Below are 17960 nucleotides of genomic sequence, written 5' to 3' on the forward strand. Positions count from 1 at the left end.
AGTGTTTTGATGGTTTCCTGTTTCACATTCAGGTCCTTCAGCCATTTTGAGTTAATTTTTTGTATGGTGTCAGAAAGTGGTCTAGTTTCATTCTTCTGCATTTGCTGTCCAGTTCTCCCAGCACCACCTGCTAAAGAGGCAGTCTTTTTTCCATTGGATACTCTTTCCTGCTTTGTCAAAAATTAATTGGCCATACATTTGTGGGCCCAGTTCTGGGTTCTCTATTCTATTCCATTGGTCCATGTGTCTATTTTTGTGCCAGTACCATACTGTCTTGATGATGACAGCTTTGTAGTAGAGGCTAAAGTCTGGGATTGTGATGCCTCCCGTTTTGGTTTTCTTCTTCAATATAACTTTGGCTATTTGGCGTCTTTTGTGGTTACATATGAATTTGAGGATAGTATGTTCTAGTTTTGAGAAGAATGTTGCAATTTTGATGGGGATTGCATTGAATGTGTAGATTGCTATGGGTAATAATGACATTTTCACAATGTTTATTTTTCCGATCCATGAACAGGGAATATTTTTCCATTTCTTGGTGTCTTCTTCGATCTCTTTCATAAGTTTTCTGTAGTTTTCATCGTATGGTTAGGCTTTTACATCCTTGGTAAGGTTTACTCCTAGGTATTTGATGGTTTTTCGTGCAATCGTGAATGGGATCAGTTTCTTGATTTCTCTTTCAGCTGCTTCATTTTTGGTGTATAGGAATGCAACTGATTTCTGTACATTGATTTTGTACCCTGCAACTTTACTGAATTCATTGATCAGTTCTAGAAGGCTTCTGGTGGAGTCTGCCGGGTTTTCCATGTAGAGTATCATGTCATCTGCGAAAAGTGAAAGTTTGACTTCTTCTTTGCCAATTCTGATGCCTTTTATTTCCTTTTGTTGTTTGATTGCTGATGCTAGGACTTCTAGCACTATGTTAAACAACAGTGGTGAGCATGGACACTCCTGTTGTGTTCCTGATCTCAGGGGGAAAGCTCTCAGTTTTTCCCCATTGAGGATGATATTAGCTGTGCGCTTTTCAAAAACTGCTTTTATAATGTTGAGGTAAGTTCCTTCTATTCCGACTTTCTCAAGGGTTTTTATTAAGAAATGGTGCTGTATTTTGTCAAATGCTTTTTCTGCATCTATCGACAGGATCATATGGTTTTTATCCTTTCTTTCATATATGTGATGTATCACATTGATGGACTTGCAAATATTGAACCAGCCCTGTAACCCAGGAATGAATCCCACTTAATAATGATGGATAATTCTTTTTATAAGCTGTGGAATTCTATTTGCTAGTATCTTGTTGAGTATTTTTGCATCTGTATTCATTAAGGATATTGGTCTGTAGTTCCCTTTTTTTTGCTGAGTCTGTCTGGTTTGGGTATCAAGGTGATGCTGGCTTTGTAGAATGAGTTTGGAAGCTTTGCTTCTATTTCTATTGTTTGGAATAGTTTGAGAAGAATGGGTATTAGCTCTGCTTTAAATGTCTGGTAGAATTCCCCTGGGAAGCCATCTGGCACTGGGCTCTTATTCGTTGGGAGATTTTTGATAACGGATTCAATTTCTTCAATGGTTATTGGTCTATTCATGCTTTCTATCTCTTCCCATTTGAATTTCGGTAGTGCATGTGTATTTAGGAATTTGTCCATTTCTTCTGTGTTGTCCAGTTTGTTGGCATATAATTTTTCGTAGTAATCTCTGATGATTGCTTATATTTCTAAGGGATTGGTTTTAATCGATCCTTTTTCATTCATGATTTTGTCTATCTGGGTGCTCTCTCCTTTCTTTCTGAGGAGCCTGGCTAGAGGTTTATCAATTTTATTTATTTTTTCAAAGAACCAACTCTTGGTTTCATTGATCTGCTCGACTGTTCTCTTTAATTCTATATTGTTTATTTCTGCCCTGATCTGTATTATTTCTTTTCTTCTACTGGATTTGGGGTGCTCTTGATGCTTCCCTTCTAGTTCCAGTAGGTGCTCTGTTAAATTTTGAATTTGCGCTTTTCCTAGTTTGTTGAAAATGGCCTGGATTGCAATATACTTTCTTCTTAGGACTGCCTTTGCTGTGTCCCAGAGATTTTGGATTGTTGTATTTTCATTTCATTGGTTTCCATATGTTTTTTAATTTCCTCTCTAATTGCTGATTAACCCAATCATCCTTTAGTAGGGTAGTTTTTAACCTCCACATTTTTGGAGGGTTTCCAGACTTTTTCCTGTGGTTCATTTCAAGTTTCATAGCATTGTGATCTGAAAGTGTGCATGGTATGATCTCTATTTGTTTATACTTATGGAGGGCTGCTTTATGCCCCAGTATGTGATCTATCTTGGAGAATGTGCCATGTGCACTCGAAAAGAAGGTGAATTTCCTATCTTCAGGATGCAGAGTTCTAAATATATCAGTTCCAACTGTTCCAATGTGTCATTCAGGTCTATTGCTTCTTTAGTGATTTTCTGTCTGGTTGATCTATCCATTGCTGTCAGTGGAGAATTAAAGTCCCCTGCAATTAGCACTTTCTTATCAATAAGATTGTTTCTGTCTGTGATTAATTGTTTTATGTATTTGGGTGCTCCTGAATTTGGCACGTAGATATTTATAATTGTTAGCTCTTCCTGATGGAGAGACCCTGTAATTATTATATAATGTCCTTCTTCATCTCTTGTTACTGCCTTTACTTTAAAGTCCAGTTTGTCTGATATTAGTATGGCTACTCAGCTTTCTTTTGGCTTCCAGTCACCTGATAGATATTTCTCCATCCCTTTACTTTCAACCTGAAGGTGTCTTCAGGTTGAAAATGAGTCTCTTGTAGACAGCAAATAGATGGGTTTTTTTTTTCCCCGTTCTGCTACCCTTGTCATTTGGTTGAAGCATTCAGTTCATTTACATTCAGTGTTATTATTGAAAAATGTGGGTTTAGATTAATTGTGTTCTCCCTAGAATTCATGTTTATAGTGGTGTCTCTGGCACCTTGTATTCTTTGCAACACTTTCCTCATAGAGTCCCTCTTAGGATTTCTTGTAGGGCTGGTTTGGTGGTCATGAATTCTCTCAATTTTTGTTTACTTGGGAACACTTTTATCTTTCCTTCTATTTTGAATGACAGGCTTGCTGGATAAAGGATTCTTGGCTGTATGTTTTTTCTGTTCATCACATTGAAGATTTCCTGCCATTCCTTTCTGCCCTGCCAAGTTTCATTAGATAGTTCTGTAACCACTCTGATAGGTTTCCCTTTGTATGTTAGGGCCCTTTTATCTCTTGCTGCTTTCAGAATTCTCTCTTTATCTTTATATTTTGCCAGTTTCACTATGACATGTCGTGCCGAAGTTCAATTCAAATTACGTCTTAAGGGGGTTCTTTGTGCCTCTTGAATTTGAACGTCTATTTCTTTTCCCAGATTTGGGAAATTCTCAGTTATAATTTAGTCTAGTATCCCTTTAGGACTTTTCTCTCTGTCTTCCTCTTCAGGTATTCCTATGATACGGATGTTGTTCCATTTGATTGTACCACTCAGGTCTCAACTTCTTTCCTGCTCCTGGATCAATTTTTCTCTCTTTTTTTCAGCTTCCTCTTTTGCTATGTCTTCTAATTCACCTATTTTTCTCTCTGCCTCATCAATCCTTGAGGTGGCTGCCTCCATTTTATTATTCACTTCATTTATAGCCTTTTTAAACTCATCCCATCTATTTTCAAAGTTCCTAGTCATTGTCTCAGTTGCTTCTTTGATGCTTTTTTCAACGCCAGTGATTAATTTTATGACAAGTTTTTTAAATTCTTGATCCAATATTTTGTCTAGATCTGCCTTGAGCAGTTCTGTGGCTGTGACTTCTTCCTGGAGGTTCTTCAGGGGAGAGTTCCTTTGTTTTGTCATTTTTCTAGTTTTTTGTCTCTTATCAGCTTTAAGAAGCTCGTTGTGCACTGTGCACCTGTTAATATTACTCTGTTAAAGGAGGCTTATTGACTGTCCAGGGCCTGTCATTTCAGGAGACATTCTTTTAATGGTGTCTCTCAGTTTCTCTTGTTGTGCTTTTGAATATTTTATTTCCCTACCAGCAATATTTGGGACTCGCCATCATGCACACTTTGGCTTGTTTCTTGGAGTAGCCCTAAGAAGGAAAACAGACAGACAAAACACAGAGAGAACAGAAGCACACAAATGCACAGACAAATCAAACAAACAAACACATTAAAAGGAGGAAAGGAAAGAAAGAAAATGGAGAGGAAAGAGATGAAAAGAAGAGAAGAGAAAGAAATAAAGGGGGTCAGAGACAACAAAGGACAATAGAAAGTCTAAAAGTGTATGACCAGTTGAGGGTAGAGGTAAGGATGAGATACAGGTGAATATATCTGGATTGCAAGAAAGAAAAAAAAGGGAGAAAGGAGAAAGGAAAATAAGAAGTAAAATTTTTTTAAAAAATTAAGTAAAAGAGGTAATAATAATAATAAATAAATACAAAAAAAAGAAAAGAAAAAAATGAAAAAAAAAGAAAATGAAAAAAAAAGCAGCAGCTCCCCCTGGTGGATAGGTGTGGTGTGGTGTAGTAGGTCTTGGGGGCTGCTCTCAGAGGCTCCACCTTGGTGGCTGCAGAGAGTATAATGACAGCACGCTCCATGGAACTACACATTGTAGGCCACTCTAATGAGTCCAATCTCCTTGTGCTGCAGCTGAGCCAAGTTGTATTTCCCAGCCCGCCTTGGTTCAAGGTTCTAGTCCATGCACTTTTATGCTACCACAGATGAGATATACTTGCTTTGGTGGCTGGCTTCTTAGTGGAAGGGATCAGTTTGTCTTGGCTCAGGCAGGGATTTTGGCTGCCCCTGCCTGAGGTGAGGTGTGCTGCCTGAGGCGAGGTGCACAGCCGGAGGTGAAGTGCATGCGGTCACAGACACAACTGCAGATTCCCAGCCCCCAGCCAGGTTCCCCATTGCGTTGGGGGAGGAATGGGTTTCTCTTGGTGCCAGCTGGGATTTGTGCAGCTATTGCCTGAGGCACTGGGTGCTGCCAGGTCTGAGCGCATGCCCTGGCCTCCACCACTGCCAACTCCCTGCCAGGATCTCTTAGGGGTGGGGGCTATTTTTTTCCCTGTTGGCACCCGGGATTCGGGATTCGCACTGCCAATGCTGGGGGCGAGATGCGCCATGGAAATGAGATGCGTGCTCCCACTCCCAAAACTGAAGTTGAAGTGAGTGCCCCTGGAGCCGTTGCCACTGTAGCCGCTGACTCCCCGCCGAGATGGTGCAGGGCTGGAAGCTGTTCTTTCCCTGCGCCACCTGGGTTTGGGATTCGGGCTACCCAGCAGTTATATATGGAGTGAGAGTTTCTCTCTCTGAGCGCAGTTAAACATTCTTTATCTCTTCCCCAGAGATAGTACTATGAACGTGTTCAGTCTCTCTGTCTCTTTCCTTTGTCTCTCAGGGGCTCCACGCACTTGCCTTGTGTTGGACTGGGGCTCCCGCTTCTTCTGCCCATCTTGGGCTGGCCCGTTTTCCAATCTCCCCAGTTCACACTCACTCACTGAGGTATCTTTGAGGTTGTTTTCTTTCTGGAGTCCGTATTTTCTCCTTCCGCTCTTGCAGTTCGATAGATGGGGTAGAGGAAGTTTACGGAGCTATCTTCCTCTCTGCCATCTTGGCTCCTCCCCCATATTGATGAATTCTCAAGTCCACCGATTTATTCTTCTGCTATACAAGATCTGAAATCTGTTATTTTTTCATTTCCATTATATTTTTTAACTCCAGAATTCCCATTTCAGTCTTTAAAATTTCTTTCTCTTGACTGAGATTTAATAAGTCATTGTTATATTTTCCTTTAATTCTTTAAATGTATTTTCTTTTAATGCTTTGAATATATTTATAATAGTTGCTTTGAAGTTTTGTCTGCTATGTCTGACAAATGGTCCCCTTCAGAAAGAGTTTTTAAAGCTTGTTTTTTTCCCCCCTGACTATGGGTCACAATTCTATGTTGCTTGGGATTAAATGAAAAAAAAATTTTTTTTTAAGTAGACATTTTAGGTAATATATGTAACAGCCTTGGATTCTGACTCTCCCCTACTCTAAAGGTTGTTTTTGTTGCTTTATTTGTTTTAGTGACATTCTTGGATAAATGCTGTGGAGTCTACCTCCTCTGTGATTAGCAACCACTGACATCTATGATCAGGTCCCTCCCCTCCACCTCTTCGTCTTGATATTTAAGTCTGGCTTCCTAGAGGTTGCTTGTGTGTTAGCATATCTGTATATTAGCCAACAATTGGTCCTAAGTTGCACTGAAACATCTTGAGCCAGTAGGGTTTCCATCCTTTGCTGATAGATCTTTGTGTGGATTGGGGAACACAGAGTTCAGACAGTTATATATCTACTGCCAACTTTTAACTTTCACAGTCTTCTGTGTATCTTCTTTGCTTACATAAGACCTCACCTTCAAGTAGTGAGTTGTACATAGCTAGTGCATGTTCTAGTCTCTCCTGAGCCTGCACACAGCATTGCCCATGTGCACAGCCTTCCTGATTCCAAGGGGTATGTGACAGTTTATCAAGACCTACCATACCCATCTTATTATCCAGATGGCACTACTAAACTTCTGACTGACTGTTCTTCTAGTCTGTTGCTTGTTCTAAGGGATCCAACCTAAGGCTTGCTGTGATGTTGGCCATTCCATTTTGTTTTCTACCAAGATTGCTACTGTTTCCAACACTGTATGGTCATTCTGTTCTCTGCTCCAAATCAAGTCAGCCACCTCCAGTGGGAAATGTCTGGTTTTAACAGCTAGCCGTGTCCAGGTAGGAATACTGTTCTGATAGAGCCAGGAGTGGGCAGATAGAGAGAACTTCAGGCTAACTGTGACAGATTCCTATGTTCTGTCCTGGGGTTCAGTAGTTTTTGTTGATGTTTCTCAATTTGTTGTATGCCTTTTGTGGATTACTAGAGTCATGAAACTTTCATTTATGACAAGTGTTAGTTTTATCATTGCTTTAAATTTTTTAATTTTTAACTAATTATATACCACAGGAAATGTATAGGATGGTCCTGTGCACTTTTCACCCAGTGTTAATATTGTGAATAACTATAGTACAATATAAAAAACAAGAAATCAGCATTGGTACAATCCACAACGCTTATTATTTCACTAATTACACATGAATTTATTTTGTGTGTATACATACAGCTCTGTGCAGTTTTATCACTTGAGCTTTATGTGAAGACCACTACATCTTATATACAAACTGTACCTTTACCATAAGCCTGTCATGCTACACCTTTTTAGTCACCTTACCCCATCACTAACCCCCATAAACTACTAATCTATTCTCCATTTTTATAATCACGTTATTTCAAAAATGCTAGATAAGGCATGCACTATTTCTTTTTGATGTGTGTTTTCCAACACCACAAAGGTATTAACTCAATTCTGACACTAACTACATGGAGATAACATCAGATTCCACAGGGAAAGAACTCAGTACCACAAGACTATCTTCACTTGAAAACCCATTCACAAATCCAAATAATTACTGACTCTTCTTGACTTCCTTATATTTAATTAATTTGCTAGGGTGGCTCACAGAACTCAGGGAAACATTTACTTTTTCTTTTTCTACTATAAAGGATATTATAAAGGATACAGATGGAGGAGTATATAGGGTGGGGCCCAGGAAGGTCCTGATAGCAGTCGCTTCTGCCCCAGTGGAACTGGCATGCACCACCTTCCAAGCATGTGGATGTGTTTACCAAACCAGAAACTCTCCAAATCCTGTCCTCTTGGGTTTTTAATGAACTCTTCATTACACAGGCACCACTGATTAAATCGTTGGCTGCTAGTGATTGAACTCAATCCCTAGCACCTCTCACCTTCCCAGTGGTCAGGGGATGGGGATGAAAGTTCCAATGTCTTGGCAGCCAGCCCCTATCCTTAGATTACCTAAGAGCTTTCTAAAAGTCACTTCTTTAACAAATTCAGGTGTGGTGGGAAGGGACTTGTTATGATATGTTTTATGATATATGATATCATATGGTATGATATATGATAACAAAACACTCCTTTTCACCTTTATTTCTCTGAAGCTATTTCAGGAACTTGGGACAAGAGACAAAATATAACAAAAGATGCTCCCATTTCTCTTATTATTTAGGAAATGCCGAAGATTTCAGGAGCTCTGTGTCAGAAAGAAAACGAAGACCAAATAAATATTTGGTCCCAACATCACAGTATCTTTTAGATTGGCTTTATTCACTTAGTGTAATTTCTTTGAGGTCCATTCAAATTACGTATATCAATAGTCATTCCTTTTTGTTGTTGAATCATATTTCAAGTTATTGATGTACCACAGTTTGTTAACCATTCACTCACTGAAAAACTTTTAGGTAGTTTCCAGTTTGGAGTTATCAGGAATAAAGCTGCTATAAACACTTATAAACAAGTTTCTTCATGAGAAGAGCTAAGATGGTGGAGTAGGAGGAGGACCCTATGCTTGCATTGTCCCTCGAACACAGCTCAATGAATATCAAATCATTCTGAACACCCAACAGATCTGAGGATGGAGAGAACAAACAGCACAACCAGAGAGAAGAGATTACATCATGGAATGTAGGATGTGCAGAGATAAGATTTGTGGAAGAAAAGGATCGCAGGTGCTGCAGAGGAGAGGAGCCCTGATCACAGAGGAGAGAGCAGCACAAAGAAGATTGCACAAAGAAAACACTTCCTCAAGGCCATTGACGGGAAAAGGAGAGGGTCTGATTATTATGAGTTTTTACAAATAGCAGAGCTCAAAGACTGGAGTTCTAGAGGTCCACACCGTGGCTGGTGTTGAATCTGACAGGGACTGCAGTGATCTGGTAGAGAAGGTGGGGAGAGGCTTAGGAGCAGATGCTGTGATCTGAGGATCCCTCAGATCCTCACTGGAAATAAATGATATAGAAAATAATAATAATAATAATAATAATAATAATAATAAACCAAATAGAACAGATCAATGAAACTAGGAACTGGTTCTTTGAATTAATAAAATTGACAACTGCCTAGCCAGCTTTATCAAAAAGAAAAGAGAAAGGACCCAAATAATAAAACCATGAATGAGAGATGAGAGATCATAACCAACAGAAATACAATTATAAGAGAATATTATGCAAAATATGATTTAAAAAAACTCATGAGCTATTATATTTACTTCTATTTTTTATCCATTCTATTGTTTCTCTTCTTATGGTCTCAACCTCCCTCAGTTACTATTTTCTTTCTATTTGGAGATCTTCCTTTAGTCAGCATTTAAGGGCAGGTCTATTAGTAATAAATTCTCTTAGTTTTCCTTTGTCTTAGGATATCATTATTTCTCATTCATTCTTGAAGGAAGGACATGGAATTCAAAATTGACAGTTCTTTGCTTTCAACACCTGAAAAATGTGCCATTTCTTTTTGGCCTCAGTTGTTTTAGATGAGAAATCTGTTGTCATTCAAATTGGTGCTCTCTTCTATGCAATATCTTGTTTCTCTCTGACTGTTTTAAAGTTGTTTCCTTGTGGGGGCACCTGGGGCAGCTCAGCCAGTTTAGTGTCCAGCTAGATTTCAGCTCAGCTCATGATCTCAAAGTGGTGAAATCAAGCCCTGCATAAAGCCCCAAGTTAAATTGTGAGCATAGAGCTTGCTTAGGATTCTCTTTCTCTCTCTCTGTGCTCCTACCCTGCTCATGCTGTCTCTCAAAATAAACATTGAAAGAATAAATCACATTGTTTCCTTGTTAGTTGTCAAAAGTGTAATTTTGTTGTGTCCTAGCATGGATTTTTCTTTTCTTATTATCCTTTTTGAGATTTGCTCAGCTTCTTGAATCTGTAGATTTATGTTTTTTGCCAAATTTGGGAATTTTCAGCCCACACACCCTAGGCGAAAGGTCCCGAGTAGGGGGTTGGTGTCGGTGCGATATCTCTAGGAAAGAAGACAGACAAGACAGACCAGACAGACAACGTGAATGGTGGAAAAGCCACGTTTTACTTAGATAGCCAGGGTCTTATATACCATGGGTGATGACATCATTTCTTTAATGGTTACATAGTTCAAGGTCCCGAAAGGGTCATGCTTAACAGGACAGGTGTAAATAACAGTAAATTATCAGGAATTATCAAGTCATTGCAAGAGAGGGATTCCCTAATAATAGTCTGGCTCCAAGCATGAGATGAGCCTGAAGAACTCTATGAGGAGATTTACATTCCTTAAGGCCCCTCATCAGTTATGCATGGGCAAGACGCTTAACCTTTAATAGGCAATCTTTTGGCAGAGGATTGTGTTAACTCCCAACAGCAGACAAAGAGCTAGAAAGCAAAGTAAGGGGAGGGCTGGCATCACAAACTGACCCAAGTTGATTCAAAGCCTAAAAGTATATGCCTCTTTACAAAGAAACGAGAAAATCACAGACAGGATGAATAGAAGCCACATGTGCGGTCCAGGAAGCCAAATGTTGTTTCACAGTCTCTCGACTTTGTTCCACAACTTCCCAAATAGTTCTCCTGCGCCCCGAGGCAGAGCCGGCAACAGTGGCTATGGGGGAGGTTTTTGGCTTACTGGGCCCCAACCAATTTCTTCCAACATATTTATTTCTGCACTTTGTCCTCTCCTTCTGGGACTCTGATAATACAAATTCTATGAATGCTAGACTTCCTTTTTTTTTCAGTTGCTTAAGTTCCTGAGGATCTTACACACACACACACACACACACACACACAAACACACACTCCTTTTTTCCATCTACTGTGTTCTCTTTATTCAGATTGGGTAAATTCTACTGATTGGTTATCAAGTTCACTGATCTTGTCCTCTGCCATCCTTTTGCTTACTATTGAGTCTATCTAGCAAGATTTTAAATGTTATTTTATTTCAGTTGTATAATTTCCAGCTGGGGTTTTGGAGGAATTAAGATGGCAGAAGAGTGGGACCATGCTGCGCTTGTCTCATCCTTCCAACACCGCTAGCTCATCATCAAATCATTTGGAAATCAGTCTGAAGATTAAGAAAACACTCTGTACAATTGGAGTGGGAGAATGTGGCAGATGTGAGGTTCAGAGCTATGAACTGGGGGGAGAGAAAAGCCTCAGTACCAGAGAGCGAAGGGAACCCTTTTCATGGGGAGTGATCGGGAAGAGAGGGAGAGAGTGGTGGGAATGAGTGACCTGTAGGATTCTCATAAGTCTCCGTGGTGTGTGTATCCCTTGGGTCACACTAGGAGGGATTGTTCCCCTTCCTGGTGTATATTTCAAAGAGGAGGGTTTTGTTTGTTTTGTTTTTGCCTCTTCAAAGACAATAGTCCTCTTGGAAGCCATTGAGTGGCCATTCAATAGCAGGGAACAGCGGCCCCTGCAGACGGCAGACATCCTGGTCATAGCTTTTCACTGTGAACCACAGTAGACTCCAGCCACTGTGCTTGCCTTGTGTGACTGCTTTTCTGGGACAGGGGCATGCAGAGACTGCCAATAACCTGGTCATAGCTTTTCACTGTGTGCCATAATAGATTCTAGCCACTGTTAGTGTGCCATGTGCCTACTTTTCTGGGACAGGACAATGAAGGGCAGAGGGAAGGAGCAGGGTCTACTTTAAAATTTGGAGTTTTGAATCACATCCACATGCCAGAGATAAGACACAGGAGAACTGTGGTGCTGGGTGTGCCAACTGCCAGGCACAGACAGGTTAAGGATAGGCACCTGACAAAAACCTAGGACATTTTTCTGTAAGGGCCCCCTGAACAGAAGTGAGTTCCCCTCCTTGGGGACTACAGGGTGAAGTGACACCATCTTCCATCTACTCCTCCATCCCAGCACCATCAGGCTTCAGAGGTATATACAGTGCATCTAGTGAAGGCTGGAGTCCTTTATATCAGTCCCCAACCCCTACATCCTGAAAGTGTTTCCACTGACACAAGTCATCCTGAGAGTCAGCAGAGCAGGCCCCTCCTGCAGAAGACCAGCACAAACAACTCTTTTGCACCAAGTCTACAGATCATAGTGTTGTAAAGTTTCAGCTCTAGGGAAAATAGTATCTAACTTCAGTTTTACCTTTATTCTTTATTTTTTTATTGTTATTTTTCATTTTTTCTTATTTTTTCAATTCCTTTTTTAACTACTACTATTTTTTATTTATACATTTTATATGTACATATTCTTTTAATTTTTTCTTGTTTTTTATTATATTTTATTACATTTATATTATTGTGTATATTTAAAGTTTATTTATTTATTTTGAGAGAGAGAATGTGAACAGGGAGGGGGGCAGAGAAAGAGGGAGAGTGAGAATCCTAAGCAGGCCCCACGCTGTCAGGATGAAACTCGATGCAGGGCTTGAACTCAAAAACTGAGATTATGACCTGAGCTGAAACCAAGAGTAGGATGCTTAACCTATTGAACCACACAGGTGCCCCTACTTTATTATATTATATTTTTATTTTTGGATCTAGATTTTTTTTAACAAGTAGACCAAAACACAAACAGGATCTAGGGGTGTTTTGTTTGTTTGTTTTCTTTTTCTTTGTTTCTTTTCTTCTTCCCTTCTTTTCTGGAAAAATGACAAGATGGAGAAATTCATCCCAAAAGAAAGAACAGTCAGAAGAACTCACAGCCAGGGATTTAATCAATACAGATATAAGTAAGATGTCTGAACTAGAATTTAAAACCATGATCACAAGTGTACTAGCTGGGCTTGAATAGAAGCACATAGAAGACACTAGAGAATCCCTTTCTGTAGAGATAAAAGAACTAAAATCTAGTCATGCTGAAATTTAAAATGCTATAACTGAGACGCATTCTCCAGTAGATGCCATGATGGAGAGGATGGATGAAGCAGAGTAATGAATCAGTGATATAGAGGATAAAATTATGGAAAATAATGAAGCTGAAAAGAGTGGGGAACAAGGCAAAAGACCCACAATACAAAACGTAGAGAGAACTCAGTGATTTATTAAAGAATAATAACAATTATATCATAGGAGTCCCAGAAGATGAAGAGACATAAAAAGGGGAAGAAAATGTATGTGAGAAAATTATAGCTGAAAACATTCCTAATCTGAGGAGGACACAGACATCAAAATCCAAGAAGCACAGATAACTCCCATTAAATTCAACAAAAGCTGAGGATTACCAAGGCATGTCATAGTCAAATTCACAAATACAAAAAGAAGGAAATAATTATGAAAACAAGGGGGGAGAACCCCTTACCTATAAGGGAAGACAGATTAGGTTCACAGCAGATCTGTCCACAGAAACTTGGCAGGCCAGAAGAGAGTGGCAGGATATATTCAACATACTAAAAGGCAGCCTATAGAATGGGAGAAGATATTTCCAAATGACCTATTTGATCAAGGGTTAATATTAATAATCTATAAAGAACTTATCAAACTCAACACCCCAAAACCAAACAACCCAGCTAAGAAATGGGCAGAAGACATGGACACTTTTCAAAAGAAGACATCTAGATGGCTAACAGACACATGAAAAAATGCTCAACATCATTCCTCACCAGGGAAATAAAAATCAAATCTCTGATTAGATATCACCTCATACCTGTAAGAATGGCTAAAGTTAAAAACACAAAAACAACAGGTGTTAGCAAGGATGCAGAGAAATGGGAACCCTCTTGCACTGTTGCTGGGAATGCAAACCGGTGCAGCCACTCTGGAGAACTGCATGGGGCTTCCTCAAAACACAGAAAATAGAACTGCCCTACAATTCAGCAGTTGTACTATTAAGTATTTACCCAAAAGATACAAAACTATAGTTTGGAAGGGATACATGCACCCCAGTGTTTATGGCAGCATTATCAGCAATAGCCAAACTATGGAGAGAGCTCTAATAATATCCATCAACTGATTAATAGATAATAAGGAAATGGTATACATATGTGTGTACATACACACATAATGGAATATTAGCCATCAAAAGGAATGAAATCTTGCCATTTGTAATTACATGGTTGGAACTAGAATGTATTATGCTAAGCAAAATATGTTCATCAGAGAAAGACAAATACCATACAATTTCACTTATACGTGGAATTGAACAAAACAGATGAACATATGGGATGGTGGCAAGGAAGAAGCAAAGAGGAAAACAGACCACAAGAAACTCTTAATGATACAGAACAAACTACAAGATGTTGGAGGGAAGTGGGTGGAGGATGGACTAGACAGGTTAGGGGCATTAAGGAGTGCACATGTAGTGATGAGCACTGGTTGCTATATGTAAGTGATAGATCACTAAATTCTACTCCTGAAACCAATATTGCACTGTATGTTAACTAAAATTTAAATTTAAAAAATTCTGCTTGGTTCTTCTCTCCCCCCCCCCCATTTTCTTCTTCTTAAAGCAATTTCTATTTTATTGCTTAAAATTTTGGTCTTTTTTTCATTTGTTTCCAGAGAGAATTTGTAATTTATTATTGATGTTTATTTATGGTGCCTGCCTTAAAATCTTTAACAACCCATCATCTTACACATCCCGGTTTTGGTGTCAGCCAATTCTTTTCTTATTCAAACTGTGATTTCTTGGTTCTTGGTATGAGGAATGATTTTTCTGTTATATCCTCAATGTTTTGGTTATGATGTTAAAAGACTCTATCCTATTGCAATGTTATACTTAGCAGGTAGTTTTGCTATTTAAGGTAAGCCTGATGTTCTGACCTATTTTTGTGAGTTTTACAGTTTTTAAAAAATTGTTTAACATTTATTTATTTTTGAGAGAAAGAGACAGCATGAGTGGGAGAGGGACAGAGAAAGAGGCGGGGAGACACAAAATCTGAAGCAGGCTCCAGGCTATGAGCTGTTAGCACAGAGCCCGACACAGGGCTCAAACTCAGGAACTGTGAGATCATGACCTGAGCTGAAGTCAGATGCTTAACAGACTGAGCCACCCAGATGTCCCTGTGAACCTGACATTTTAATTCCAGAGTCTCATAATACTATTCTGGTCTGCTCCATTCTTCTGGGACTCCTGGGACTTCTGCTTAATCCCTGCTGGTATTCTCTGTGGGGACAGTGAGTGTTCACTGGGTTGCCTAGTGTCCCTGGGCCACCTTCTGTTGAAGATAGGGAGTCAGTGGCCATTTATTTGAGATCTCCTTATGCCACCGTTAAAGGGCAAGGAGACCAAGGGCTTTGCTGCCGCTGCTGCCATGAACAATTGGGGTTGTTTCCTGATGACTCAGCTGTAGAGTGAGGGTTGAATCTCCCCAGTGCAGTCTCTGTTGGGCTTCTCTGTTCTTGTCTTTTGGCCAGAGAGAGCAGGATTTTATGTTTTTGTTGCTTTGGATATGCCCATTGGTATCTCTAGGTTCCAGAGCTCTCTGGCACCAAGTCTTGGATAAATGAAAAATTAAGACACACACACACACACACACACACACACACACACACATGGAACTCATCACATGTCATTCCTCAAGTTCCTAGTTAGTCCACTTTCATTTTTCCAGTCTTCAGAGTCTTTTTATTGCCTCCTGCATAATTTCTGGGATGTTTTGTTGCATTAAAGGGGAGACAGGGAATAGCAGTAAGTTTATACCGTCTTGTTACAGTTCTGGTGTCTCTAACACTGCTTTTTGAGGAGAGGGTTTGCTGACCACCTCACTCTGCCACTGTGGAAGTCCCATACCCAACTCAGTTTAACTGTAAATTTTCTAACAAGAGTCTCATTTATTCTATATTTGTATCCTCCTCTGAAGGGTCCTGACACAGTCCCAATACCCATTAACTGTTCCCATGAATTTGTTATTTATACATCTGTGTTTTAAATGTGTAAAGACACTAATTATATTACACAATTATACATTTCTGGGATCCTTTTTCCTGTATCCCTTGTCTATTCTCTAGGCTCACCTCTGTTCTTCCTGATACTATTATTCAATAGTTCCTTTAAGTGAGGTGATATGGGAGTAAGTTTAATTATTTTACATCTACTATGACTTTTTCAGCCCTTACTTTTGAAAGCTGCTATAGATAGGTATAAAGTTTTTAGGTTGATATATAAATCTCCTTACCATCTTGATATTAAGGCATGGTTACCTGAAGACACTAAGTTTTGAGTCTGTTGGCACAAAGTACATTCCCATGGATAAGACCCTGTGTTCTCGTGTTACGGTCAGTCATTCAAATGTGGACTCATATATGTGTTGGGTAAGTTACTAATCCTCTGTTTACTGATGGATAAAATAGGGATAATGAAAAGTGAGAGTTATGGAGGGCTTCTATAAGTCCTCCGTTATGTCAAGTGCTTTGCCTCTATTACCCTTTTTTATTCATCATGTAGTCGTTATTATTTTTTTCGTCTTTTACAGATGATGGAGTTAATATCCAGACCAAACTTGAAGACAGTGACATCATGACTCATCTGCATATGAGCTGACCCTCTAATATGAGTGCATATATTGTACTCTGCGCTTGTAGTGCAGTATTACATTCCATGTAGGTCATTTTGATACTTAAATAAGATAATCATCTAAAGTGCTGTCATATCTGACTTATACTTGTGTTCAGTACATCTTTTCCCTTATGATTTCTTTCCTCCTTTTCTGCTGGCCACATGTGTGGGTCCACAGCCCTTTAGAGAATCCTCCCATTTCCCCTCGGCTGTCATGGGAATGCTCATGTGTTGGCTGAGGTGATGGCACAGATACTTCTCAACTCCTCATTCCTCAGGGTTCCAACAGCAGTGCTGGCTTCCACGTAGAGCCTGGAGAAAACTCCACTTTTTCCTCCCAGATCTACTCTCTGTGTCATTCCATGGAAGCATCTGCATTTATGTCCAGAACATCATAAAACCTCTCTTTAGTAACACCATGAGCTTCCCTATGGGTGCTCAGATCAGTATGTGGGACCAGGTTTTGGACAGATGCCAGTTGGCTGTCCTCCACATATGCTTTTCCTTCTCTCTTGCCTCTATGCCTCCGCCCCCACCAAATCTCCCTTGTCTTCCCATTCCACTGTACCACTACCAGCCACTCATCTTCTCCATTCTAGCTTTATTGAATCCAGTTTCACTAAGATAGTGAGAGCCGCAGCAGAGAAGAGCTTCAATAGTTCAAGATAAAAGAGAACGAGGTGCCTGAGGCCTGAATCAGAGATAAGTCCTAAAAGAGGAGGGGAAAGCTAAGGCAAGATGTTCCACCAATACCAAAGCAGAGGGTTCTGTGAGGCCAGTGCCAGAGGAGGGCTAGGTTCATCTAGATTGGGACAGAGACAGATCTGCTGAGGGGAGAGTCTAGTGTTAGAGGAAAAAAAAATGATCTCCCAGGTGCCTTTCAAGGGTGCTAAGGAGGAGAAGGTCCAATAGCAGCATATCTTGGGCTAGGGTCATTCACTGTGGAATGACAGGTACCTCATTCCCTTGAGACAATATGACCCTTGCTGCTTAGTGTTGGAATCTGGCTTTCGTTGTCTACCACTGATGCTGAGCATCAGGGAACAGCCGCACCAGGGCACTAGGAAAATTGGCTATGGCCAGAACTCCTGGTCCTTCCCCCAACATGATCAAATAGATACACCACAAGCTGGCCCTCAGCTCAGGGCCTCAAGATGTAATGGACCATTCAGAGGACATGACAAATTCCTCATGGTTTACAGGTAAGGGGACTGTCTAGCACAACTTGAGGACCTGGGCTCTTGGAGGAGGCAAGGGCTGGCCTGAGAAAGGGGTCCCCACTGCTCCCACCTCTGAATGGTCTCCTGATAAAACACAAAGCTCTGGCTTCTGCAGGTGAGATCCTGTCCCCGTAGCCTTAGATTTATTATCTGAGGTACTGCATTTTGTATTGTGTTCTATTTTGTCTGTTGCTATGAGAGGCTGGGCCTGGATCTTTCTTGAAGGATGTGGATATCATTTGTATTCCACATCTTGTAAATCATGGTGTCCACAGACAAGTGACTGGATGTGGAAATATGGACTGGAGCCAAGGCAGAAGAGGGAAGCTGGGGACCAGTGGTTATTTCCCTGTTAAGTCAGTGGAGTTAA

The 17960-nt window shown here is 40.2% G+C and overlaps 1 protein-coding gene across 1 annotated transcript in view; it reads left to right on the top strand.

Annotated features, from left to right (window-relative positions):
* Nucleotides 1-16469, top strand: part of LOC115293981 (nuclear envelope pore membrane protein POM 121-like) — a 24543-nt gene extending 8074 nt beyond the window's left edge. The window contains exon 2 of the mRNA XM_029941687.1: nucleotides 16288-16469. Within this exon, the coding sequence (XP_029797547.1) occupies nucleotides 16288-16291 (4 nt within the window). The 3' untranslated portion in view covers nucleotides 16292-16469. The remainder of the gene's footprint in view (nucleotides 1-16287) is intronic.
* Nucleotides 16470-17960: the final 1491 nt, after the last annotated feature.

This window comes from Suricata suricatta, chromosome 6 (assembly GCF_006229205.1).
Source record: "Suricata suricatta isolate VVHF042 chromosome 6, meerkat_22Aug2017_6uvM2_HiC, whole genome shotgun sequence".
NCBI classification, from domain to species: Eukaryota; Metazoa; Chordata; class Mammalia; order Carnivora; family Herpestidae; genus Suricata; species Suricata suricatta.